Source organism: Xenopus laevis, chromosome 2L, assembly GCF_017654675.1.
Source record: "Xenopus laevis strain J_2021 chromosome 2L, Xenopus_laevis_v10.1, whole genome shotgun sequence".
In the NCBI taxonomy this organism is placed as follows: Eukaryota; Metazoa; Chordata; class Amphibia; order Anura; family Pipidae; genus Xenopus; species Xenopus laevis.
Window position 1 is genome coordinate 182,692,588 of NC_054373.1, and position 27,976 is coordinate 182,720,563.

Sequence of the window (27,976 nt, forward strand, 5' to 3'; positions counted from 1 at the left end):
CAGCAGCCAGCATATTGTCCCCAATCTTTACACATCATATTGCCCCCAGTATTTTTAAACCTGTGCCAGTGCCCAGCAACAATAGCAAAAATAAGGCCCTCAAATCTGTACCTGGGATGGCTGTGCCAGCAGGAAGCGTAACAGTAATAGAAGTTCAGGCTGAACTGTGCATGCAAGGCTGAGACAGAGCAGCGAGCACAAACTCCACAAACGCGCCTAGGCCTGTCAGTTCTCAGCCTCTCTCCTGTGACCAGCCACGTTAGTGACATCATTGACTGACTTATGCACATTGCGTCGACGAGCCGACACATCGCACCGCACAGAAGGAGGCAGGAGGGAGCTATCAATTGCCGGCAAGAGGGAGGTGAGGCCGGGGATAAAATGGACTTTGCCCGACCATGATTTCTTAAATAAATTATTAAATAAGCAAAACCAAAAAAAAAAAAACCCCTTAAAAGTGCGCCCCTCAGGATTGGCGCCCTAGGCAGCCGCCTACTCTGCCTACCCCCAGTTCCGGCCCTGCGTGACCGTGGCTCACCTCCTATTTTCATTTGCAGCATTGTCTGGGCTACTTGGCACTTGATCATCCATATCTATCTATCTATCTATCTATTATCTATCTATCTCTCTAACAGAAATAACAACCACTGGGATAATCCCTCCTGTGTGCCTAATGACGCATCACGCAAGCGTGCCCTGGGGCCAGACGCTGACATCACCGCTTCTGCGCCTGCTCCTTCTTTTCAAAAGAAAAAAAAGTGCTCCCATTTTGCCAGCTTGCCAATAATAAATCTTAACACATATGTAGGTGTTTTGTATCCCACATTAAAATGAATAAACCATATATTTATGTGTAAATGTAAGGAATCAGAAATACTAGGTAATGTAATGTTACATGACCGAGAATAGTCCTAGTTGTGTCATATTATCCAAACAACTTCTGTATTATCAGAGTAGTAGTTAAATGAAAAAAAAAAACTCCAAATATACAGGTTTGAACAGATTTTTTACTATAGAAAAAAAAAGATAAGGCACATCAGTGCATACAACATAGGGCACAATAGTGCATACAACTAAAAGACTACTAGACGAGGAGTGTTATCCCTCAAACTATTAATTAAATCCATCCTTGTTGGAGTTCCCAGCTCATGTCCATGAGCTGCTGGATCATCGCAGACATCATATTGAAGAGGTGGCCTGGCTGATCAGTCTGTGTTGCAGCATCAGCAGCTCCAACTGCTGCCAGTGTCATGCCCATCTCTTCAGATGATGGTGGAGGTGCGAAAAGACCTGCAGCAGGTTTAGCCACCTCTTCTTCCTTGATCCATTCAGCTGCCAATTAAAGAATTTCAGTTTGAGTAATACAGCAATTGCATTTGTACAGTATGAATTACACAGGATGAGGTGTAATGTAACTTCAGGAAATTTAAACAACATCTATGTAACAGGTGGATGGGCCAGGGTCTTCCTAAACCTTCCCTTGGGTTACTATCCACTGGTTTCGGTACCTGGGCAAGGGGTCCAACTCCCAGCAACTCCCGATAGGCACGATATCAATAGATTCTTTATCCACAGGTGGGGCCCTCGCTTATGGTATAGAGGAAGGGATTACCACATGGTATAAGCACACACAGTATTCACTGTTGATCAATTAAACTTTGAGCGCCAGTGGTTCTTTAAAACAGCAGAACATTTATTGGTGGCGGTACACTTCTCAATACTCACATATTCAAGATGAATGCTCAGATGTTACACTTCATGAACAAGTAGTGGCAGCAGGTCATTTACACAAATGTATTACTCACAGATACAGTCTGATCCTTTGTTAGTCAGCTTTGTGAATTGAGCCGCCTTTCCTGCCTTTGGTGCACATTCCCCATTGAAGGCGACCTCACAGCTGGTTTCCACTCCAAGAATCTCTCTATCCCTGAGCTTAACTACTTGAGTCCCTAACCTGGCGGCAATGTCAAAGAACCAAAAGGTTAGCAAAACATTTATCCTCCTACATTTATAAGGATGGCATTGGCGGGTATGGGGCAGGCAACACCATTAAGATAGGTTTTTTGCAGCAGATAATCTCCATTTGATTTACTTGTTCTCTGCAGTTATATGATGTAACTGTTACGGATGTTACACTATTCACCTAAACACACTTTTGCTCAAAAATAGCAAAATAAAAAGGAATCAAGTGGCTTTATTGTAGTATAGGACATCTATTTATTCTGTTTAAATAAATCTACCTTTATTTGTTAACTATGCGCCAGCCTTGGTACAGGTCTAAACAAACACACATTTGCACAAAAATAGCAAAATAAATAGGAATCAAGTTGCTTTATTGTAGTTAAAGGGATACTGTCATGGGGAAAAAACATTTTCTCGAAATGAATCAGTTAATAGTGCTGCTCCAGCAGAATTCTGCACTGAAATCCATTTCCCAAAATATTTTTTTATATTCAATTTTGAAATCTGACACGGGGCTAGACATATTGTCAATTTCCCAGCTGCCCCAAGCCATGTGACTCTGATAAACTTCAATCACTCTTTACTGCTGTACTGCAAGTTGGAGTGATCTCACCCCCCTCCCTTTTCCCCACCAGCAGCCAAACAAAAGAACAATGGGAAGGTAACCAGATAGCAGCTCCCTAACACAAGATAACAGCTGCCTGGTAGATCTAAGAACAACACTCAATAGTAAAAACCCACTGAGACACATTCAGTTACATTGAGAAGGAAAAACAGCAGCCTGCCAGAAATCATTTCTCTCCTAAAGTGCAGGCACAAGTCACATGACATGGGGCAGCTGGGAAATTGACATGTCAGATTTCAAAATTGAATATAAAAAAATCTGTTTGCTCTTTTGAGAAATGGATTTCAGTGCAGAATTCTGCTGGAGCAGCACTATTAACTGGTGTGTTATGAAAAAAACATGTTCTCGGATGACAGGATCCCTTTAAGAAGAGAAATCTATTTATTCTGTTTAAATTAATCTACCTTCTACTTCAGCTCTTAGTTGATTAACAAGGTCTGCCACCGCTTAAGATTGCCCCATATTCTTTGGATGGCATGCAGCCTCAGACGGATGTGAAACTGCCTCTTGAGCTTGTGCCTCAGCCTCTCCATTATTGCACGTTGCAGGGACTGTATCCCGGGGGTTACAGGGGGGATATTGTCATATCCCTTCCTCTGCAGGTAGCTGATGAAATAATTTATCTGATCTTCACTCATCAGGCATGGACCTGCCATCTTTGCTGTAGAAAAGTTTTCCAATCCTACACGTGTAAGAGCTGGACGTTGGGTACTTATACCAGTGACACCCATTTTTGATGTGCGTATAACATGCGTGTCACGTGATGCACACACATTGATTTTGACACGCTGGCTCCGAGTTTGATGCTCACGTGCCAAGTGTGATGTGCAGGGGCAGAATTTGATGAATTAGCTATTGAATTGAGGAACACTCAAATACATTATGTTTTTTTATTTTAGTAATAGTGTGACAACATTTGCCAACCATGCTGCAGTATTAGAAGTAACATTATTAGAATTAGAATTAAAAGAGGTAGGCCTCCACCAGAAAAAATTAGCCAACAATGCGGCAGTATTAAAAGTGAAATTATTATTAGCCTTGGTAGGCCTCAACCAGAAGAAATAAGACTACAATGTGGCAGTAGTAGCAACAGCAGCACTGGAATCAACATTATTAGAAATAGATGAGGTAGGCCTCAACCAGAAGACATTAGCCAACTACACAGCAGTATTAGAAGCAACATTTTTAGAAGCCATGGTAGGCCTCAACTATGCAGCAGCAGTATTAGTAAGTTAGGAGCCTTGACAGACCCCAAATAGAAGAAATTTGCCAACCATGTGGCAGTATTAGAAGCAACATTATTATTAGCCTTGATAGGACCCCACCACAAAAACATTTGCCAAAAATGCAGCAGTACAGTAGTAGGAGCATTGATAGGCCCCCATCACAAAAAAATTGCAGACAATGTAGCAGTAGTACTAGGGGTAGCAGGCTGCAGCAGCAGGAGCAGACATATCAGCCAGATGGGGAATAGGCAAAACTATGGAGGAGAAGTCTATCAGAGGAGAGTATAGGCAGCAATGGAGAGAGGAGGGTACATCTGGAGAGGAAGAGGAGAGGAGTCTAGTCTCTAATGTCTGCAATAGGCACTTGGCTATCCCGCTTATCCATGCCTCATTCATTTTTATAAATGTCAGCATATCCACGCTGCCAGTGGACAGCCGTGTCTGCTTCTCAGTGACCAACCCACCTGCAGCATTGAAGACATTCTCTGACAGGACACTGGCAGGGGGGCAAGCAAGCACCTCCAGAGCATACTGTACCAGTTCTGGCCACTGGTTGAGCCTCAACACCCAAAAATGCATGGGGTCTTCAGTGACCGACCCCATGTAGTTAGCCACCATATGCTCCAGCCGCTGTTGGTGGTAACTTTGGGTGCTGAATGGGCCTGCTGCTGCCTAATGAGGCTCAAAAAAGCTCTTCCACACACCCATGAGATCTCCGCCTTTGCTGCTGCTGCTAGGCCCCCATCTCTGCTGCATGTGTGGATTAGTGGAGGCCTGAGAAGTGTCAGCCTGGGGGAAGGCCTCCACCAGTTTTGAGCACAGAGCCCTCTTCAATTGACCCGCCCTCCTTTCTCTCTGGCTGGGCACAAGGAACTCCCCCAACTTTCCATTGTACGGTGGGTCAAGCAAAGTGGCCACCCAGTAATCATCCCGGTCTTTGATGGAACAGATCCGGGGGATTACTCCTGAGGCAACTCTGCATATTGGCAGACATGTAAAAGAGGTGCCCCCGACCAACCTCTTCTTCACTACCCTCCAGATGCAGAAGGTCATCTACCTCCTCCACCTGCTCTGTGCCCTCCCAGCCGCAGACAATAGCTGGGGTGGTTGGATGGTGTGTGCCCTGCTCCCCATGCTGTGCAGGCACCCAGTCCTCCTCTCCCTCATCCTCCTCATCGGACAAAACTTCCTCATCCTCCTGCCTCTCAGCCCCTTCTGCCTGCCTATGGGGTCTATTCTCCTCCTCAGGCACATCGCCCTCCTCTAGCAGAAGTACAATATGCGATTGAGGAGGAAAACCAGGAGTATAACATCACTCACACATGCATTGTCCCTGCTAACAAAGCGTGTGGCCTGCTCAAAGGGGGCAAGTACTCAGCAGAGCTGCCTCATCTGCTACCACTACTCGGCACTGAAGTACCCCAAATCTGCCCGTGAGTACCCCTGGCATTGTGCTCCAGCAGCTAATTGCTGACCACCCAGCGCTGCTCTACACGGCACTCCACCATGTGCAGGGTGGAATTACAGTGCATCGTCAGGTCACAGATCAGCCAGTGGGGTGGCAGATGATGCTGCCGCTGCATCCATGCCGAAGACGTGCTGGCGGTGGGGGACCTGCAAAAGTGGCTGCATATCATACGTGCCTTCTCCAAGTCACCCAACCCTTGGTAGCTCTTCAAGAAGTGCTGCACCACAAGGTTGAGGACATGTGAAGTCTGGAAGGCGGCCATGAGCTCAGGTGCAGCACAGCCTGACCGCGCTTGTGCTGCACTGAAGCGTAACTGCAGGGACACTTAAGTGGTGGCTCATCCATAGCGGAGGAGGAAGTGACCATGTGGTGTTTGCCCTGTACACCACAGGGAGGCACCTCTAGCCTGAGGGGAGCACCCTCCTTGCACCCTCCCCAGCACTCATGAGGGTGACCCAGTGGGCGGTATACGAGATGTACCTCCCCTGCCCATGCCTGCTAGTCCACATATCCGTGCACTCTGCCGCCGACAGCATGATCCAGTGACAGGGACACATTCTCCACCACCTGCTGGGGCTGCACTGATGATGGCAGTGAGGAGGAGGAGGCAGTGAGCCTCAGAATACTCTTCCCTTGCTACAGGGGATGGGGAGCTAGCACCTCTTCCCTGAGAAATGGGAGGAGGTGGACCGGAAGCACCACTGCACCCCAGTGCCCTGGCACTTTGGTGCTGCTCCCACATCATCCTATGATGATGTTTTATATGGGAACTTAAAGCAGACATTCCCATATGTGACCATCTGCCCCCTTCAAACTTTCTGCTAGCAGAGCTGGCACACTGCTACTGACTGGTCTTCATTCTGGCACATGAAAAATGCCCACACTGCTGAAGTGTGGGCCACCGCCTTGCCTGCTGTGGAGGGCTGAAAATGGTCCCCACCCATATGCCCAGAGACTCTGGACCCAGGTGCAGTGCTGCCCTGTTGCCTGCCCCCCTAGCAAAGGTTGGTGGGGTTTTCTGCCTCTGTGGGGCCAGCTCTTCATCATCATCCTCAACAACAACACACAGTTCCCCCCCTAAACTGCTGATGTTATCCTCCTGAGCCAGCTCCCAGGGTCTGTCCCTATCATCCTCCTCCCCCAGAACAGATCCTGCAGTAGGTCATCCACACCCACATCCAGCATGCTGGTGTCTGACCCCACACCAGCAGCCTGCTACCCTGCCATTAGGGGACCAGTAGCGATCCTAGAGGGGGGCGGACCCTGGTGCGTGATGCGCAGCCGGGCCCCGCCCCCCTCCGTACGGCCGCATTTTCAGAGGCGAATGGACTGCCGGGGGCCCTGAGGGGGTGCGGGCCCTCGCCCGCTCACACCCCCTGCTCCCCCGGTAGTTCCGCCACTGTAGGGGACCCTGATGTGGGATGTGCCATGACCTCCTCCTCCTCATCAGACATGAATGTACCCCCATTCCTGCCTGATCATCAAAAAGATCCTGGGTGAATGGGCCGAAATCCACCTCAGGATCAAACAATAAGGGGGATGGGGTTTCCCCCAGCACTGAGCTTGCAGGTGATGCCACCTCCTGCCACTCACTGGTGCCCGCTGCAGACAAGGTAGCCTGGGTCAGCCAGTCTACCACTGCCTCTGCCTGCTGCGAGCAAATGGGTTGCGAAGCAGTGGCAAAAAAATTGCCCCACTGTGACCCAATGCCATCTGCTGCTGTGGCGCTTGCTGCTGCTGTTTTTGTGATTGCAGCTGCTGCATTACAGTGCCCAGACTAGGCATGGTATGTGGGCTGGGCTGTTGTGGAGTAGCATGCAAATTTTTGATGCAGTTTCGCAAAAAAAATTTGCCCCTGGCAAAACTCAAATTCACTGCGAATTTCACTAAGACAAATTTATTTGCCCATCACTACATTTCAACACTTTGCACTTGCACTCATAAGTGATCTTTTTAGGGCTCCCATTGTTTGTACACCCTTTAGGGTGAAGATACACTGCACTACTAGTAGAAGCTACTTGCCTACAAAATGCCAAAAAATACCCTGCCATACACAATACTGGGCATGGTCTCTACTAAAACACACATAGTGTCTTGGCAAAGCCAATTACTACTATTGTCCCTTAATATTATTTTAGCACCAGCCGTGAAAGACTTTCTAGGCCTCCTGCTGTTTTGTACAACTTTATGTAGTTTGCCATTTTAGTTATCTGATATGAGATCTCCTTCCAATAGTTAACTTATCACTAGCATTCTAAGGGCCCTTACACACGGGCATTCTGGACTGCACTGCATTCTGTTTAAAGCATTTTGACTGCAGGGGAGCGCAGGCCCAGATGCACTTAATTCTTACCTATGGTGCTGTCTTCATGACAACGCATGTAAGTGCCAAACACAGGTGGAACACAACATGCATTGTCACAGCACCATAGGTAAGAATAGAGTGCGTCTGGGCCTGCGCTCCCCTGCAGTCAAACGGCTTTAGACAGAATGCAGTGGAGAGCAGCCCAGAACGCCTGTGTGTAAGGGGCCCTTAAAACGTGTGCTCTTAATTAGTCCACACTGTAAGACACGCAGGGAGATCTAACTCCTCGCTTACCTCCCGGCACACCTCTATGCTTGCTCGTGTGCACAGGAGCGCACCTCCGCATTAGAAATCCGATGCTGAGCATCATGACGTCACTATTCAGCACCGGTTTGAATCTTTTGGCGCCAATTCTTCTTTAAAAGCCTGATCCACCATTTTGATAGTGCCCAAGCTAGGCTTCAGTTTACTGTTCCTGCTAAAGTGTTTTTTGACTTTGATCTCCTGGTTTTTGACTTCCGCCTGACCCTTGACTACAATTCCTGCTGCCTGCCTTGATAACTTGATAACTCCTTGCCGGTACCTAGCTTATGGACTAGTTTCTAGCTATGCACATCCTTGTTGGTTTCTGCAGCAGAATGCCCGGGGCCCCAAAAGGGTGTCGGTGAACACCGGAATCCACAGGGTCCACCTGTGCATTCGAGGGTATCCGTCACTGCGCAAGGTTCCTGATAACGTAAGTGTTACACACAACATCTTCCACCTGCTTGCACAGGCCTATAGTTCTAGCATCCCAAGGCTGCTGACACACAGGACACTACATTTCCCAGCGGGAAATAATCTGTTCTGCAGGTGATGAAGCATCTGAAAATACCTGCTGATGCGCATTAGTTGGAATCACCACGTGTTACACATTACATGTGGCGATCTTGGGTAATTGCTTATAAATGCCTCCTTATGCATTTTCAGGCTAACTACCTAGGATCACTGCCTGGTGCAGATGAGGAGGAGAGGAGGTTTCCCATTAGGCAATGAAGCCGCCCGTGTAACAGGGCTCTAAGGCTAGTGCCAGACGTAGTGGATCTCAGTCTGCAGAGAAACTGAGAATCCACTCCTCTGCTGATGTGCCTGCACTCAGATACATTTCCTTGGCCAGGGTTCAGACACACACAGCACATTTCTGTGCCAAAAGCAAGTGTTTGCATTTTGGCCCTGAAATCCACCATGTGTGTCTGAACCCTGGCCAAGGCAATGCCCGCTACATCTGACACTAGCCTTAGGGAACAAACTGTGCTCAACACAACAGCAATTGTCTTTTTGTAAAAAGATAATACTTAGCTTTTCAGGGCAGAGTCACATATACTGTACATCAATAAATTCTGTGTGTGCCAATACCATAAGGGGTTGTACATATGTTTTTGTTTATGTAGGAAAAGAAGTCTTCCTAAAAGCATACCCGATGAACAAAGAACAAGCTGTTTCTTTCATATACAGAAATTAAGGTGCGTGATCAGCAAAATGATTCACTAAAATAGATCCAAAATACAATCTTGATTGACCTGCTACAAAGCAAAAATACTGTATCTTTACATGAGCTGGGTGTGGAGATGGTAGTATGTATGACTGCTGTCTGTGCATTAAGCAAGGCCTGTTACCACAATGCTCCCTTTTTATCCACTACTCTACTGCAATGGGCAAAGGGGTAGGGTGGCTTTTTGCCAGTTCTCAGTACAAAGTCACTAGATCTTAAATGTTATTTGCACTGCCCTGCTCCTTCTGTTACCTGAAGTGGGTGTGCTGGTTGTCTGTGTGGAACTGCTTTCCAGCATCAATTGAGAGCTGCTACCACCATGCTCCCTTTTTATCACAGCTGCAATGGGCAAAGGAATAGGATGGTATATTCCTAGCTCCTCTTCCTGAGCTTGCTGTCTTTGCAATGCAACCTAGAATATAAAAAGTGTGTTTTAAAAAGTTATGAACCTTTACTTATATAGTACCAGATATATTATTCAACTGCTTTACAGAAAGCACTGACTCTTGTACATGTATATGAAGGAGGTTATTACTTCAGCTGCCATATACAGTGCTTTATCTATTCAAGTGAATGGGAAATGGAAATCTGCAGGTAAAGGTTTTGCCTTCTGTACATGTCAGTATGCACTGAACACACAAATCTGTGCTCTTTTTCTCCCTTTTTGTATACTGACTACCTTCCTTTATATCTCAAGCTCAAGTTTACCTTGAGCCTTCTTAGGATATTTATGCTACAGGATCCTCCTGAAAGACTTCAAACTTGTCACAGGGGGTCACCATCTTGGAAAGTGTCTGTGACACTCACATGCTCAGTGGGCTCTGATTGGCTGTTGAGAAGCTAAGCTTAGGGCTCGTCACTAATTATCCAGCAGAAAATGAGCTTCCCTGGCTGTAATATAAGCTGATGCTACAGGTTTGCTGATTATTCAATTCTGATGCTAATTGCACTGGTTTCTGTGCTGCCATGTAGTAATTATCTGTATTAATTACTAATCAGCCTTATATTGTGACATTCCTATTCTATGTGTACTGTAAATAACCCCCGTAATGTTTGTTATCCAAAAGCCTGGTCACTGTCCTACAAGTGCAAGAGTTTAGGGAGCATTTTGTGGAATATAAGTCATCCACTTTCTTCAACCTAAGTAGCTGGGCTACATAAATATAACTCTAGGTAAACTGGTAGAAAGAATTATTTATAGGACGCTATTTTTGTAATACTGGAATGTTTAACCCCTTAAGTGCCACAGATCGTAGAATCTAAGTTCTGTGGATAAAAGTACCAAAGTGCCACAGAACGTAGATTCTACGATCTGCTGCACTTCCAGCTTCTGGAGCCGTTCCTCCTCGATCCCGCGCCCCAGACAACGCGATTGCCCAAGGGCCTCAAGGCAGCAGCAGGCACATGTTTTCTACGTGTCCTGCTGCTGCACGCTAATCTGCACCACCCAGCTCCACCCCCCACCGCAAGATCACGAGGAGGATTGCAGATCCTTGTGGGACTCCTCCAGATCTTCTGCAATGATCTTCAACCCCTTCCCCAGGTTAGTGTAACATTTATACACACGAGCACACACTTATTACACTAATACACACTCACACATTTTTGGGGATCGGGGGGGTCACTCACACTCACGCACATAACATACAATTTACCAATTGTACACACACACGCACACATACATACATGGCTTTGTGGCTTTTTTTTCTTCTTATTGCATCTTATGGCTGAAAAAAAAGTTTTATTGCCATTGCGAATAGCATATTCACCAACCATACTGTGCAATACCTTTTGTATGTTATGTCGGTGGTTATATTGCAATTTTGGGGATTTTGCTGCATTTTTAGCCATTTTATTTCATTTTTAGCTCTGCATATGTGTTGTTCACTTGTTTCTGTCCATATAACCTATTTGACCAAGCTAAAATATTCAAACTGTGATTCTGACGGCCAATTACACTGGTCTGGAAAAAAACAAAGCGTTGATTTTTGTGGTTTTATTGGACTTTAGTGATTTATTTGCATTACACACTGTTCTGTTTTATTTAGTTTTGCCTATGTAAATTTTATCTACTATATATCCCATTTGAGGGTCTCTGTGCGCCACATAGTCTGGTAAATCTATGCATATTGGGCATAAAAGTGTTCAGTAGACCCCTGTCATTCATATTTGGGATGTTTTATGCTGATATGTTACGAAATGTGGGGCATATAATGGGGTAAAAATATTAACTCATATTGGATTTGTCAGAATGTGTACTTTCTAAAAATATATGGTTTTCTAGGGTGTCCATACTGTTAGGGGGTGTTATGGCACATAATACACATACTGGGTGCTTGTATTACAGCAGCCAGAGGGTCAGCTGTGAAAATTTATATACACTACTGTCATTTGGGTGCTTCTGTACACTACATAGTTTGGTAAAGCTATGCATATTGGGCATCAAACTGTTCAGTGGACCCCTGGTATTCTGTAAGGGCCCGAAGGCTCAGTATGGAGTGTGGACCAAGGAGGAGGCAGTTCAACAAACAAAGTTCAAGGTACAAGAGGGTTTGGCAATAGAATGGTCAGAGTTCAGGCAAAGAGGTCAATCCAGGCAGAATAGGGTCAAAACGGTTAAACAGGCAAAGGTCAGTACATAGGAATCATTATAACAATACTAGAATCAAACCCAGGAATTCACAAAGTGAAACCTATATTTGGGCAATGTTGAAGTCTTCAGGCTCCTTTAAATAGGCCTCTATTAGCGCCAAAATTGGACGTGATGACGTCATGATGTTGACGCTTGCGTTTACGCTGGTGTTCAAACGATGGCGTCCATTCCAGCGCTGGCGTCCAATTGGCTGGCGAGAAGGAGCTGGCGTCACAGTGCTGCGACCAGGAAGAACCATGTGGGAGGACAGGGCGCCCCCATCTTGGATCGAGGAATGGCGTCGGTGAGTTGTTTACAAATTCATATTTAGGATGTTTTCTCTTGGTACTGAATGCTATGTGAGGGATAAGATACTAGAAAATGGAAGATCTGAGATGATTTTCAGCTATTTCATCAAAACTGACAATTTTAGGAAAGCATTGCAACTCACTAGTTTGGAGTAGGAATACATGGTTACCCACTTTGGATTTGTCTGAATGTGTACTTTACAAAAATATGGTTTTGGGGGAGCTTTGAGGTTTTCAGCTATTTCATCAAAACTGGCAATTTTGGGAAAGCATTGCGACTCGGAAGTTTGGAGCAGAAAGGCATAGGTACCCATTTTAGATTTGTTAGAATATGTACTTTCCAAAAATATATGGTTTTGGGGGGTCAACATATATTTCTGTGTTTTACCCAACAAGAAATGCGGTCAATGTGTTGATTTTTCATTAGCTGAAGTTACCTACAGGACTATTTGTATGCGCTAACTTCATTTTGGGGCCTCTAAATGCCAGATACTTTGGTAAACCTATGCACAATGGCCACCAAACTGTTTGGAGGAACCCTGGCAATCATATTTAGGGTGCTTTTTTCTTGGTACGTAATGATACATGGATGATATGATGCTGGAAAGATGAAGCTTTGAGGCAATTTTCAGATATTTCACCAAAACTGACAATTTTGGGAAAACCTTGCAACTTGGAGTAGTTTGGAGCAGAAAGGCATGGGTACCCATTTTAGATTCGGTAGAATGTGTACTTTGCAAAAATATATGGTTTTGGGGGTAAAACTATTTTTCAGTGTTTTTACCCCACAAAAACTGCAGTCAATGTGTTGATTTTTCAGTAGCTGAAGTAAAGTCCTGTACAATTTGGATGTGCTAACTTCATATTGGGGTCTCTAAATGCCAGATACTTTGGTAATCCTATGCACAATGGGCATCAAACTGTTCAGTGGACCCCTGGCAATCATATTCACTGTGCTTTTTCCTAATACAGTGTGGGCTATGCGGAGCAGCAAAATAAAACCTTTGAAGTGGTTTTTCTGAATTTTAATACATTTTTATAAAAACCGCTACATTCAGACAAGCTTTGGTAGTTAGGAGTAGAGAGACATAGTTACCCATTTTGAAATCAGCAGAATATGTACTTTTCAGAAATATATGGTTTTATGGGGTAAACCTACAATTTCAGGTTTTTTTGGCCTTGGGATCTTAAGTATGGCATTTTCTGCCGTAGTGCTTTCATAATTTGGTAATATACTGCTGGGATTTTTTGCTGTACAGAAGTCCTAAATCTCCCTAAAACTATACATTTCTGGTATTGGCACATTCAAGAGACATGAGGCTTTCCAAATCAGTTGGATTTTTCTGGTATGAATTCAAAAATAGGAATTTTTAGTGCTATAAATCTTTTTGCAGAGGTGGAAATACATGAAAACTTAGGCATATTTAGAAAGCTCAGGTTCTCCTGAAAAAAACAATGTATAGTTTTCCCAGGTAAACTAAAGGTTTCTTCTTCTGCCCCTAAAGCGAGAGAGCACAAAATGTTTCAAAAACGTCTGGCATTTCGTGCAACTGAAATGCGAGATTCTGCTGGCACTTAAAGGGTTAAATTAGACTTATGAAAGAATTCAAAATAACCTTGTAAACTGTGTGTTTGGTCTCTTATGGAAATCCTGTGAATGCACAACTGAACACAGTTAAGCTGGCCATACATTGCAATATCCGCTATGTTGGCGCTATATAAATACATGTTAATAATAATAATAATAGGAGAGGTCACTAAATGAGCATATCTAAGCCTGAATAGGCCACCCACATGCTGGGCCAAATAGGAATGATCCAATTGATGGTAAAGTGTCGGTAACAGAATGAGAATGCTATATAGAAAAGCTTTGTAGATTCTGAAACTAAAAAAAAAATAAAAATATATATATATGTATAAATAAAACTAAAACATGGTACAGTACATTGTATATATACATCGAGCTAGAAAGCAGTGCATCGCAGCCTCACCTATAGAACATAGATAATGCATCTTATATAGTGAATATAAGGTTGTCATTAAAATCTATTTCCTAAGCAAGGACCAATACCAATAGTTTTAGATATTTTATATTGCAGTATGAATTGTGCTGTTAACAACAGCCCTGCTAAATAACTAGATATATTCAAGCATAATATACATCACTGCAGGTCTATCAGTGTTAATCTCACATAAGGTATTTAGTGCTAGACATTTTTGTCACTTACCTGTGCCGCAATAACCCGTTGTCTCTCCGTTATTAGGCTGCACTTTTGGCACTGGCAATCCCTCCAGATACAGAAGCGCTTATGTCCCTTCAGAGGAGTGGCATATCCATGATTTCTGCATCGGGCACACTTATGTAACCGTGGAGATTTCTTTCCATGAGGTCCTGATGGGTACTGCCCGGTGTTATATGGTTCCTCATTGTTTTGCATTCTCTGTATATAAAGAAATGCAGTTACTGAAAAAAAGAACAATGTTAAAAATACATTTTCAGAACAGGAAACAATGATTACTTATAGTGTACATCACTTAGTCAGCAAGCAAAACAAAATTACTACAATTATCCTATAAAAGTATGGGATCTGTTATCTGGAAACCCATTATCCAGAAAGCTCAGAATTACAGAAAGTCTCCCATTGCATTTTCTGCAAATAATCCACATTTTTAAAAATTATTTCCTGTTTCTGTGTAATAATAAAACAGTCGCTTGTACTTGATCCCAACTAAGATATAATTAATCCTTATTGGAAGCAGAACCAGCCTATTAGGGTTAATGTTTACATGATTTTATAGTAGACTTAAGGTATGAAGATCCAAATTATAGAAAAATGAATTATCCAGAAGACCCTAGGTCCCGAGCATTCTGGTTAACAGATCCCATACCTGCATTGAGGAGTAACTCATAAAGGCACCAGGCAGAAGGTAACTATTTTACATTAGAGGGCACATTATTTTTATATGTGCACATGAGTGTGCCCCACATGGCTGCTTGAACTGGGAGCTCCCTTCTGGGTGTCCTAGAGCTGGTGGGGGGCATAAAAAAAACTACTGTGATCCTAATTGGAGTGCAGGCTTTATTAGCCCACACCTTTGTTTGGGGAAAAAATTTCAGCCAACAGGTGCCCTTTAACACTTTCTTTGCCAGCAGCTTTGTCCTAAATGTGAACATCTACTGCCAAGCAGTTTTTAGACATTTTTTACTCTCACTTTCCTGGGGGGGGATCTTTTAGTTTACCCAGGAAAAGAGGATTTGTTATCATACTCATGATAAATCCCTGTGCTGCCTGTACGGAACTCCGAGAAAGGGGTTTATCAGTGAGCATGATAACAAATCCTCTTTTCTCGTTCGTCCCTAGGCAGCACAGGGCACTAATGGGTTAGTTCCAAAGACAGAAAAAAAGGGTGGGAAGAAGAAGTTAGCTAACATCAAAATAAAGAAGGAATGAAAAACGTTAAGTGAACAGCACTGACATGGGTGAAAGACCCTGAAATACTTAAATGACTGCTTAAAGAACTTTCCTTCCAAAACTAGCATCCATTGATGCAAAGACATTGAATTTATAGAACTTTGTAAATGTGTGTAAGGAAGACCAAGCAGCCGCCTTACAGATTTGTTCCATGGATGCCTGGTTATAGAGTGCCCATGAAGCGCTCAGGCCTCTTGTGGAGTGAGCTGCCACCTTTAGCGGCATAGGTAAGCCCTTTAGTCTGTATATGAATATTATGAGGCTTTTGATCCATCTCGCAATGGATATTTTTGAGGCTTTTTCCACTTTTCTACTGAAATGAATCTGATTTTCTAATGCTTTCCATTCTATGAAGATAGAATTTTAGAGCTCTTACAACATATTTCTGCTTTAGTGGATGGTTTAGGGCAGAATGAAGGGAGTACAATTTTCTGGTTAAGATGGAACTCCGATGATACCTTAGGTAGGAATGTTGGTATGGTTCTACCTTGTCCTCGTGAAATACACAAAATGGGGGTTTGTGGCTTAAAGCCCCAATCTCGGAGACTCGTCTGGCTGACGAGATACTGTAGATACTAAAAAGGCAGTCTTCCAAGTAAGAATTTTAAGATCAACGGAGGCTAATGGTTCAAATGGGTGCCCCTGCAGAGCTTGTAGTATGAGATTCAAGTTCCAGGGAGGAAGGGAGTTTTTATATGGAGGTTTGATGTGACCGACTGCTTGGATAAAAGTCCTTATATCTGGAAGTGAAGCTGTGTCTGGAAGAACACTGAAAGAGCGGATACTTGAACTTTGAGGAAATTTAGTCCCACACTTTTATCCATTTCTTGAAGAAATTCCAAATGTGCGGAATTGAACATACATGGTAGTTTGTGTCTCTTATTTTGCACCTCGCAATGTAATTGGACCATATGCAGTGGTATGTGGTGTTTGTTGTTGGTTTGCATTAACTTAACATGGTGTTAGTTACTCTTTCTGAAAATCCTTTGTTCCTCCAAATGAAGCTTTCAATAACCACGCCATCAGGGATAGACTCTCCAATGCTGGGTGCCATCAGGGACCCTGTAGTAATAGATCCAGTCTGTTTGGAAGAGGCCATGGAGGGGCAATTGGCAGTTTTTATAAGTCTGAGAACCATGCCCTCCTGGGCCAAAATGGAGCTATTACTATTGCTGTCATTTGGAAGAGAGACAGGCGCCTGAGGACAGGGTGTATCTTGGTATGGTTGGAAAAATGTATATCAGTTGAAAGTCCCATTCCGTTGTCATTGCGTCTATTGACCAAGCTGCTGAATCGTGGTACCTGGAACAGTAGAATGTTATCTGGTGATTGAACTTGCTTGCCATCAGATCTATCTGAGGAGTACCCCACTTAGCTGTGATTTGACTGAATACTTCCTTGTGTAGCATCCACTCTCCCGGGTCGAGGGTGGTCCTGCTCAAGAAGTCTGCCTACCAATTTAATTGACCTGGAATATAAACAGCCGCTAGGAGGCATGATTTGCTTTCTGCCCACTGAAGGATGCAGAGCACTTCTTGCCAAGCTGCTTTGCTGTGGGTACCTCCTTGGTGATTTATATATGCCACAGCAGTGGCATTGTCTGATCTTACCTTTATCAGATGACCTTCCAATAGGTCCGACCAATGTGTTAGGGACAGAAAAATTGCCCGTAATTCCAGTACGTTTATGTGTAGGCAGGATTCTTTTTGTGACCATTGGCCTTGTACTGACCTGTGGTCGAAAACACCTCCCCAGCCTTTTTTTGTTTCCTCTGGGTGGGACCAAATAGCTTGTCTAAGGTATTGGACTCTTTGTGTTCCTCTTGTATACCTAGAGTGTGGAACATACCTGCTAGGAGAGAATGAATAGCTTCAGATTGTGATTTGTGTAAACTATCAGAATTAAGATTCCCTTGTTCAGAATCTTCCCAATCTGAATCCTCATCTGGGATAGTGCTTTCTTCCTCAGATGAAGAAAAAAACCTCCTCAGCCTGAGAGACATGTTGTGTAGGTTTGGGAACTGAGGGTTGGTGGGTCAACTGGTTAGCAGCCAGTTTTTCCATTGCTGATGACATTGTCAAAAGTGAAGTCTGAAATGGTAGAAACCAATCTGGGATCTGTGGGGTGGAAGTGGACTGGGATTCTGTCCTAGGAAGGGAGTCTGTCCTACCCTCTGTATGAGTCTTGCGTTTTTTATGGTACTGATGTACCTCCTTCTCTTTATGTCTCTTGGATATTTTATTTGAGGCTGTGTCAGAGCTGGATTGCAAGTCTTGTTTGTCTTGCATATTCTTAGAAGGATCAGACGCCATGTTAGGCTAAATACCAGGGAAGGTATAGGTAAAGACAGTGAAAAGAACCGTAAGGGTATATGCACAAATAAACAAAAGTAAGCTGTACCAGTTGTAACCAGCCTGTCCCACCTTCCCTTTAGGTGCCTGATGTGTACCCCCAGTTGTTTCCAGACCGCCTCAATTCTCCTGTGTGCTGCGTTGTGCTGGGGAGCGGCTGCTATGGCGCGTCTTTCCCGAGTTGCGCACCTAATAGGTGGCCAGAAGTTCGCGCTTGGCGCGAAACCTAACTCTGCGTTGAGAGTAATGGCGGGGATTGGAATAGCCTTATACTGTCCGGTTATGATCATAACTTTGTAACTAAAAACCCCTGTTTTGTAAACTTACTTTTGAGACAGGGGCCCAGGGAATGTGCATTAAAACTAGCACTTCCTTTATACTTAAATATACTATTACTTAGCCTTTAGAGTGCTTCCACACCCCTATTTTTATACATTGTATTGTTGCCAGAAGCTGTGGCTGAGCTTCATGTGGTTTTTAATAGCACCCCATACCCCCCCTTAAACTAATGGGGCCCTATACTTTTTAAAAATGGGCGTTGGTTGGACAATGCCTCTCCCTTAAAAGCCGCATACTGGCGGGGGAGGATAGATCCTTTTCACTGAAACCAAGGTTCAACAGACACTGATTACACTGAATGCTACTATGCAGTAAGACTTTTTATACTATGGCCTAAAGGTAAACAAGTTAGGGACGCCATGTGGGGTTTACCTTGACGTGGTATGGTGGCTTTTCAACTTTATGATCATAACTTTGTAACTAAAAAACCCCTGTTTTGTAAACTTACTTTTGAGACAGGGGCCCAGGGAATGTGCATTAAAACTAGCACTTCCTTTATACTTAAATATACTATTACTTAGCCTTTAGAGTGCTTCCACACCCCTATTTTTATACCTTATACTGTCCGGGACAGCATGCCTTTTGTTTTATCCCTTACTGGCAGCACTGAAGTTTGCCTAGGGAATTGGCAGCTCTGAAGCTTGCCTTGAAGCTGAGGCTTATTCGAAGAAACTGGCAGTGCTGGAGCTTGCCTTGCTGATGGCAGACCAATATGTGTGTGCCCAACTGTGGCAACGCTGTTGCGTGCCTGTCCTTCTCTGTACATGTGCAGCTGTGGAAAAAAAAAATGTTAAAAATGTGTATGAGAGCAATGCTCCCCAGACATCCTACCTCCTGCAGGATGGAAAAAACTAAAGTAGGTGGGGTTAATACAGGGAAGAGCAGGATCCCTAGAGGAGGGGTAAAAGTTTTCAATCCATCCTGCCTCCTAGAGGGAACACAATATTAACCCATTTGTGCCCTGTGCTGCCTAGGGACGAACCAGAAAATAATATATTGTATTTTTCAGGACAACCTGAGCTTTCAAAATATGCTAGAATGTTGGTGTAATTCCACTTCTGTAAAAAACCTTCTTATAAAGTGAAAAATCACATATATAAGAAACATTATTTTATGTACAAGAACCCAGTTCTATGTCTCCTGAATGCAGCAATACCAAATATATATAGTTTTATGGAGATTCTTCATGTGTATAGCTCAAAATCTCAGCAGTACACTACCAAATTTCCAAAGCACCGCTCCACAAAACTGCATACTTCTGATTTCAAGGTCAAACATTCCACTAACAGTAGGGTAAATATATCTATGTACTCCAAACTACCAAGTCGCAATTCTTTCCTAAAGTAATTTTTTATAGAAATTAAATTTTTTGAAAAATGACCTCAAAGCTTCCAATCTACAGCATCATATCTCACACGTCATTAGGTACCAAAGTTAAACACCCTAAATATGATTGCCAGGAGTCCACTGAACAGTTTGACGCCCAGTATGTATAGGTTTACCTAAGCATGTGGCATATAGGAGCCCCAAAATATACACACCCCATTCAAGCTATCCATTCTGTAATTTCATATACTGCAAAATTAACACATTTACATGGTTTTGGAGAGGGCAAAGGCAGAAAAAAAAAGTATGTTCACCACAGAAAACTATATTTTTTGAAAAGTACACATTCCCCTGAATCCAAATTGGGTATGCATGTCTTTCTACTCCAAAGCACCAATCCACAAACCTTTCCTAAATCTGGTGATTTTGATGACATTTCCAAAAATCACCTCAAAACTTCCACCTGCAGTATCTTATTGCCCACATACTATTAGGTATCAAGATAAATCACCCCAAATATGAACGCCTGGGGTCCTCTGAACAGTTTGATGGCCAATGTTCATAGGTTTATCGAAGTACATGGCACGTAAAGACCCCAGAATCTACCTTGTGCATACTTATTTGACCCCTGAAAATCATATATCTTTAGAAAGTACTCATTCTGACAACTCAAAAATGGGTTATTAGGTCTTCCTACTTCAAACTACCATACTGCAAAGCTACGCTAAAGGCAACGGTTTTTATGACATTTTTGAAAATAGCCTAATAGTGCAATTGCCCGCATTTATCTCACCATATTTCTTACATACAATTGGAAAACCCCATAGATATTGACGCCAAGGGTTTACTCTAAAAGCAGAGCCCCAACTGTACATTATGCACCGTAAAACCCCGAAACTCTAAAAAGACCCCAAGAAAAACCATATATTTTTGGAAAGTATATATTCTGACGGATCAAAGAAGGTAAAATACAGCATTCTATACCAAAGCACCAAACAGCAAAGCTATACTAAAGATACATATGGAACAATAATGCAGGGATAAAATTGCAATAAAACCACAAAAATTGCACAAACCAATGAAACAAAAATAACTGATCTGCCAGCATAATTAGTGGTCAAAATACCTGATCCAATAGGCATGCTGCCAAAATAAACAGTTTTAGGTAAAAAAACAAAAGTATGTTGCAGGTCCAATGTGACAGCCCCCAGCCTCATTGCCCAGGGGTAATTCATCCCAACTCTTTGCAGAGGTGGCAAAAGCCGCAGACGCAGAGAGAACAGCTCGGCTGCAGAGGAACGTACCATGTACGTTCATGGCAGCAAGAGCATTTGCCTGCCAGCATGTACAGCTTGGGACCATGGGGCGCCAATATTTTTTTTATCTTGTTTACTATTGAAACTATGCCTTGATATACATGAAATGGACTATTTTTAACTCACAAGCATTTGAAAAGTGAAGTGATTAACTTTGTAAACACTTAAATGAATGAAAAATTACATTGCTGTATCGCTTTACTGTATATGTATATTTACACCAAGGACGCGTTGCAACATTTTGGTACCCACCCCAAGTATAAGTAAATCTAAAAACAACTGGACTTGCTGAGTAATCAATGAAGACATTTCACGACTCATCAGAGCAGCTTAATATACAATAAACATGTACTGTATATTGACTTTTTTTTAAAAAAAAAATATATATATCAATATGCTTGAGTGCAAGGAGGTGTTCCCCTCTTTGTGTTCTGCCAATAGTAAATTAATGTTTGGTGGCTGAATAAAAGGGGATACGCCCCGACTGCATTAACCAGTGTGTGTGCGGATCCGTTTTGTATACACATGCGCTGCCAGTAGTAAGGTCAGTTTTATTATCCAATGTGACACCACCTGTCTGCTATATACAATGCTGTTCTAACATCTGTACCCCGGCGGATTCAGAACACTTCACACATCCATTCATGCAACTCTCACAAGTAACACCTCTTTCTAGGAGTTGCATGACACATTGGATAATCCTATCTAGTGATGGGCGAATTTATTCGCCAGGCGCAAATTCACGGCGAATTCGCGCCAGCGAATAAATTTGCGAAACGCCCGCGAAAATTCGCGTCAAAAAACGGACGCCAGCGTCAAAAAACGGGTGCGAATTTTCGGCGAAGCGAAACGGCGCAAATTCGCCAATCACTAATCCTATCACAGTAACTACACAGAATCAACACCTCTGTGAGTTTCAGATCTCACCTCTTTGAAGAGTTACAATGTGCCATTGTGATTGGATTAGTGGAAGAGTTTATATGCCGAGAACTTCCCACACCAGTCAGTTGTACTGAAGAAGCTGCTCGGATGAGTAGTGAAACGTCTTCATTGATTACTCAGCAAGTCCAGTTGTTTTTAGATTGACCTATACTAGATGTGAGTGAAATATTGTAATTTTTATTTAGCTTTTTAAATAAAACGGTATTACATAATTAAATCTTTGTACCCTTATGTTGGAGCCTAACAGTGGCCTGGGATGAAGGGGAGGATACTGATTACCAGTGCCGGGCAACTGCCCTAGGCAGGCCCGGCAGTCGCGGCGCCTGTTTAGCGTGCGCATGCGCGAATTTGCAATATAGTGCGCATGCGCAGAAGCGCAAAAAGCAAGAAAAAATGCAAAGAGTAGGGCAGAGGAGGGAACCGGACTTGGGGTAGGCGACAGAGGAGGTTAGTGCCTGGTGCCCTCACAGCTTTGTGCCCTAGGCACATGCCTACTCTGCCTACCCCTAGTTCCGGCCCTGCTAGTTACCATTACTAAATGTGATAATCCTAGCATTACTTGGAGTAAATGTCTCCTGAATCTTGGGTTTAAAACTGTGGGCTGAATCCCCCCCCTGCTTATGTGGCTTTTAAGAGAGAGAGACTGCCGAAGCAAATGCCCATTTTTAAGAAAGTGTGATAATGGAAGAGTGAAGGCAAAGTAAAAGGATATGTATAGGTGCACACTTATGTGTGCATGTGTGTGAAAGTAGATATGAGTGTAGGTGTGAGTATCGATGTGAACAAGAAATAAAGGGAAAGCTAAATGAAAAGTGTGATAGGTGTGATGTGTATAAGGTAGTGCGAAAGTGTTACCTAGTGACAGATGCAGCAGATATGATAAGTGTCTCATGAGCGTTGGTTTCAGTCAGGGCTAGATCCTCCCCTGCTGCTAGCATTTGGGGCTTTTAAGAGAGAGAGATTGCCCAAACCAAGACCCATTTTTTTTTAAACAAAACAAAATATAAGACCACCATTATTTTAAAGGGGTGGGTATGAGGGTGCTACTAACCACATGAAGCTCAGCCACAGCTTCTGGCTACATTTCAAATACAAAAGAGGGGGATTGTGGGTGCACTCCTAACGCTTAATTATAATATATTTAAGTACAATGAAAGTGCTACTGACCTTGCCAGTTAATCAATGCTCATTCCCTGGTTAAGCAGAGAGGTAAAAGACCTTTCATATTATGACCAGAGGTAACCACAAGTTAGGGACCGCCATATGGGGTTTACCTTGATGTGGTATGGAGGCTTTTCAACTTTATGATCATAACTTTGTAACAAAAAAACCCTGTTTTTTAAAATACATGCACTTGCATATTTATTGAATTATTTAGACAGGGGACCAGTAGTGATGGGCGAATTTGCGCCGTTTCGCCGAAAAATTCGCGAAATTCGCGAAACGGCGCTGGTGTCTAGTTTTTGACGCCGGCGAATTTTTGCCGCGAATTTTCGCGAGCGTTTCGCGAATTTATTCGCTGGCGAATAAATTCGCCCATCACTAGGGACCAGGGAATGCACTATTGTACTTAAATATATTATAATTTAGCCTTAGGAGTGCACCCACAACCCCCCTTAGTTCTCTAAATACCCTCCTCCCTACACCAATCTCTCAGCCACACATTAATCTCCCTAAGCTCCCACTGTCTTCTTAACGTTGCTCGAGGCACAGGTAATATCTCGGAGAAAATTACCTTTTACCTAGTTTATTTAAATAGTTCTTAAGGACTTCACCACCTCCTTTGTCATTGGTACCTATGTGTATGTACCAAGACCGCTGAGTCTTCCCCAGCCCCTCCCAATAATCTGTTCACTCGTTCCACCACATGCCGAACCCTAGCACCAGGCAAGCAGCAGACTGTTCGGCATGAAGGGTCCTTATGGCAGATTACCCTATCCAGGGTCAGACTGGAAGTAAAAAGCAGAAAAACCAGCAGCACACTGCTTGTAGTGAAATAAGTGAGATTGTTGTTTATTTAGCCCATGTACATACAAGGTAAGGGCAACGTTTCAGACCCCACTGTGCCCTTTATCAAGCTTGAGTATACAAATGTAAGGGTTGTGTGATGTGCAGTACCCTAATTGTGAAAAAAATATGAGGTCAGGCAACATATGAACTGTGAGACAACCATGGTCGTTTATATTAAATGCCCCCGTGGGTTATTCTATTGTGGAAAAACAGTCAGACAATTAAAAGAAAGAATTGGCATGCACAGATCAAGTATTAGGGCAGCATTAGATCCTGACAGGATTAAAAACAGCCCATTTCTAAACATTGGGCAGAAGCCAAACATGATGCGTCCTCTTTCAGGTGTATGCCAATGGAACAGATAAGGACATATCCCAGAGGTGGAGATGCTGAAAAAAATGCTCTTGAGAAGGGAACCTTCTGGATCTACAAATTAAATTGTATATATCCAAATGGCATGAATGGCCAGGTTAATTTAAGTTGTTCTCTGACTTGGCTATGGAATGGGTAAAAAATAAGTCTGCTCTAAAAGTAAATGGATATCTCTAGAAGTATTTCCGTGGTTGTTACAGTGTATAAAATAGTTTATATATGATACGCAAATTGGTTACAATTTTGTTTCTTTTTTGTCTTTTTTTTAGGTTATGTACTAAATGGATTTTATATGGACACTGTAATAAGAGCTTTTTAAGGTACACTGGTGACATCTTGTGGACACAAATGAATTTTAAATGTACACTTATTTAAATGCACTAAATTATGAGATACACAAATAAGGTTTGAGATATTTTATTAGAATTAATATTTGTAATTCACATTGATTTAAGATATGAATGTATATTTATTACATGGTGTAAATTTTAGATGTTTTACAAAAAATTATGCACTGGTTTAAAGGTTATTTAATGAATCAATTAATGGACACCGAGCACTGATTGGTTCATTTGAATGAACACTGTTATTTAAAGTTTTTTAACACACTTCGTATTATCCTTGAAAAAGATCCTAATGAGGACTGAAACATTGGACACTAATGTAATAAAAAGATACATTTTTACAAAGGTTGTGCTAGTTGGAAGATTCTACTTTGCACTTAATCAATCATTAGTGAAATAAACATGCAATATATTTTTTCAACATTTTTTCCACCATTAGTGAAAGTCCGGGTTTAATGCTGCCCTTATACAGGACCTATGCATTCTAATTCGCTCCTTGAGCTGTCATTGTTTTTTCACAATAAATGAGGCCACATGGGGCATTTATAATGTATACAACCATAGTGGTGATGCACGTCTTCTGTTTTATTGTATATTTTTTACCTGTCCATGGGTGTGTGAATTCTAGGTACCAGCTTCACAAACCCATGCACAGGTATTAAACCTGGAGAGGGAGGACAAGGGCAAAGAAAAAGGTACAAAAAAACAATATATTACTCAGCAAATGGTGGCTAAGCACTGGGCAGAGGCTAAGAATAGGCCTGCTGCCTTTAGATCAGGGATCCCCAACCTTTACAACCCGTGAGCAACATTCAGAAGTAAAAGGAGTTGGGGAGCAACACAAGCATGAAAAATGTTCTTGGGGTGCCAAATAAGTGCTGTGATTGGCCATTTGGTAGCCCCATTTGGATTGTCAACCTACATTGAGGCTCTGTTTGGCAGTACACCTGGTTTTTATACAAATAAAACTTGCCTCCAAGCCTGGAATTCAAAAATAAGCACCTGCTTTGAGGCCACTGGGAGCAACATCCAAGGGGTTGGAGAGCAACATGTTGATCACGAGCTACTGGTTGGGGATCACTGCTTTAGATGATGCCAATTGAGCATGTTCCTGTGAGAACTTGAGGTGGTGATTTCAATAGGACATTACTTCAAAGGGAAACCTATTGGATCGATGCATTAGACTGTGTGGCATCCAATGGGTTAAATGGGCAATTGCTTCTGAGCTGCTTCTTAGAATAAATTTGCTAAACACAAATGGTAGCAAATAAATGACGATACATAAAATGGTTAAATTGTACATTTTTAGTGATACATTCTACAGATATGTTTGATACTAGGAATACATTGTGATACTGTGTATCTGTCGTTTCTGGTAAGAGTATGTAATTAAATTCACAGGTTGCACAGGAAAGGAATTTTTACTGAATGGACTTTTTCACCGTTTTGCGGGAAATTCGCTCATCACTAGTGACTGATGCAAAAGGAGTGGGAAAGAGAACACTGAATTAAAGGGAGAGGAAAGTTCTGTTGGTTTTAGATGGTACACTAGAAATAAAGAGATTTTCATTTGCTTTTTATTTTTTAAAATGTTTCTAAACTTTCAGTTTAAACTTTACTGTTCCTCTCTCTGGTGTTTCAGTCGGATAGCTCAGTATTCCAGGCTGCCTCTGAACTGTTACAATTTACTACATTAGTTGATATATTTCTCATAAGCATCTGTGTAAGGTAAGTATTGCATAGCTGCCTTGAATAAATCTCACAGATTGTGCTAAGCAGGACTAAATATAAGAAATGTTCCAATTTATGTATCAACCTGGACAGTTACAGTGAACAAAGCCATAAATGAGTGCAGTAAAGTAGGTGTGTTTAGCTAGGCAGAAGCAGTTATTTTATGAAAGGAGAGAAGATTTGTAATTGTAAAAGTCTATTTCTGCCTGGGATTTGTGCTAGTGCATGTGACCATCTTTGCAGAGCATTGCTGTGTGCCAAGTTAAGAGGGTTTTTTTAGGTTTAAATGCATTTTGTCTTGGCAAGAGCAAGCTTAAGGGCAGTGGTGATTAAAGGAGAACTAAGCCCTAAAAATGAATGTGGCTAAAAATGCCATATTTTATATAGTGAACTTATTGCACGAGGCTAAAGTTTGAGCTTGTCAATAGCAGCAATGATCCAGGACTTCAAACTTGTCACAGGGGGTCACCATCTTGGAAAGTGTCTGTGACACTCACATGCTCAGTGGGCTCTGATTGGCTGTTGAGAAGCTAAGCTTAGGGCTCGTCACTAATTATCCAGCAGAAAATGAGCTTCCCTGGCTGTAATATAAGCTGATGCTACAGGTTTGCTGATTATTCAATTCTGATGCTAATTGCACTGGTTTCTGTGCTGCCATGTAGTAATTATGTGTATTAATTACTAATCAGCCTTATATTGTGACATTTCTATTCTATGTGTACTGTATATTGTGAGTGGCTCCCTAAGCTCAGTAAGTGACAGCAGCACAGAGCATGTGCAGTGAATCAGCAGAAAAGAAGATGGGGAGCTACTGGGGCATCTTTGGAGACACAGATCTTTACTGCTAAAGGGCTGTGGTTGCCTTGGGCTGGTACAGAAGCACAAAACATGTACAACATTTCTACCTACTTCTTTAGTTAGGCTTTAGTTCTCCTTTAATCAGGGGCGGCCTGGGTCATTTTACTGCTTGAGGCAACCTTCCTTTTGCCGCCCCCATCCCTCCCCACGGCACTCATCTCTTCAGCACCGGAGGGGGTCGCTGGCGGTCCACGTTGCTACTGCAAACTAAGATATAATAAATTCTAATTTTTAGTACACTTAAGGTATGGAGATTCAAAGTACAGAAAGATCCCTCATCCGGAAAACCCCAGGTCCCATACCTGTACCAGAAAAGTATTTTATTTTATACACAAAGACTCCCAGCAGTACAGGAGGGAATTTTCAAAACATTACAGTAGAAAATGACAAAATTTCGAACCCAAAGCAAAAAATTCTGTTTCAATAAGTTTCCCCCAGAAAATCTTATAATTTTGCAAAGTACACATTCTGATGGCCAGTATGCCTAGGATCATCAAATTATCTGCTATATAAATCCACAAAAAGTACGTTATCCCATGAAACCATATATTGTTGGAAAGAACACACATGGAGGAATCCAAAATTGGTAACCATGTCTCTCTACTCCTAACTACAGAGTTGCAAAGCTTTCCCAAAATTAGCAGTTTAGATGAAATATTTGTAAATCATTTCTCAGCTTTCACTTTCCAGCCCTTAAACTGGTTAGCTCACCAAACAGGGCTCCTTCTCCAAAGGCATCACTGGGCACCTGTTAAAGCCCAGTAATGCATTCTGCATTGTTAAATCAAATTGAACTTTTTAAAGGGACATGTATACTGACCTGCAGTCCAGCTTCAAACTTCTGTGCTTCTGTGCTT

The 27,976-nt window shown here is 42.6% G+C and overlaps 1 protein-coding gene across 1 annotated transcript; it reads right to left on the reverse strand.

Moving 5' to 3' along the window:
- Positions 1-987: 987 nt before the first annotated feature.
- Positions 988-27,968, reverse strand: xdm-w (DM-W). Its single transcript, NM_001114842.1, has 4 exons — positions 27,940-27,968; positions 14,286-14,521; positions 9,370-9,529; positions 988-1,332 (listed from the first exon to the last, which is right to left on the reverse strand). Exons 2-4 carry the CDS (start codon positions 14,493-14,495, stop codon positions 1,118-1,120), a joined length of 585 nt encoding a protein of 194 aa, NP_001108314.1. The 5' UTR covers positions 14,496-14,521; positions 27,940-27,968; the 3' UTR covers positions 988-1,117.
- Positions 27,969-27,976: the final 8 nt, after the last annotated feature.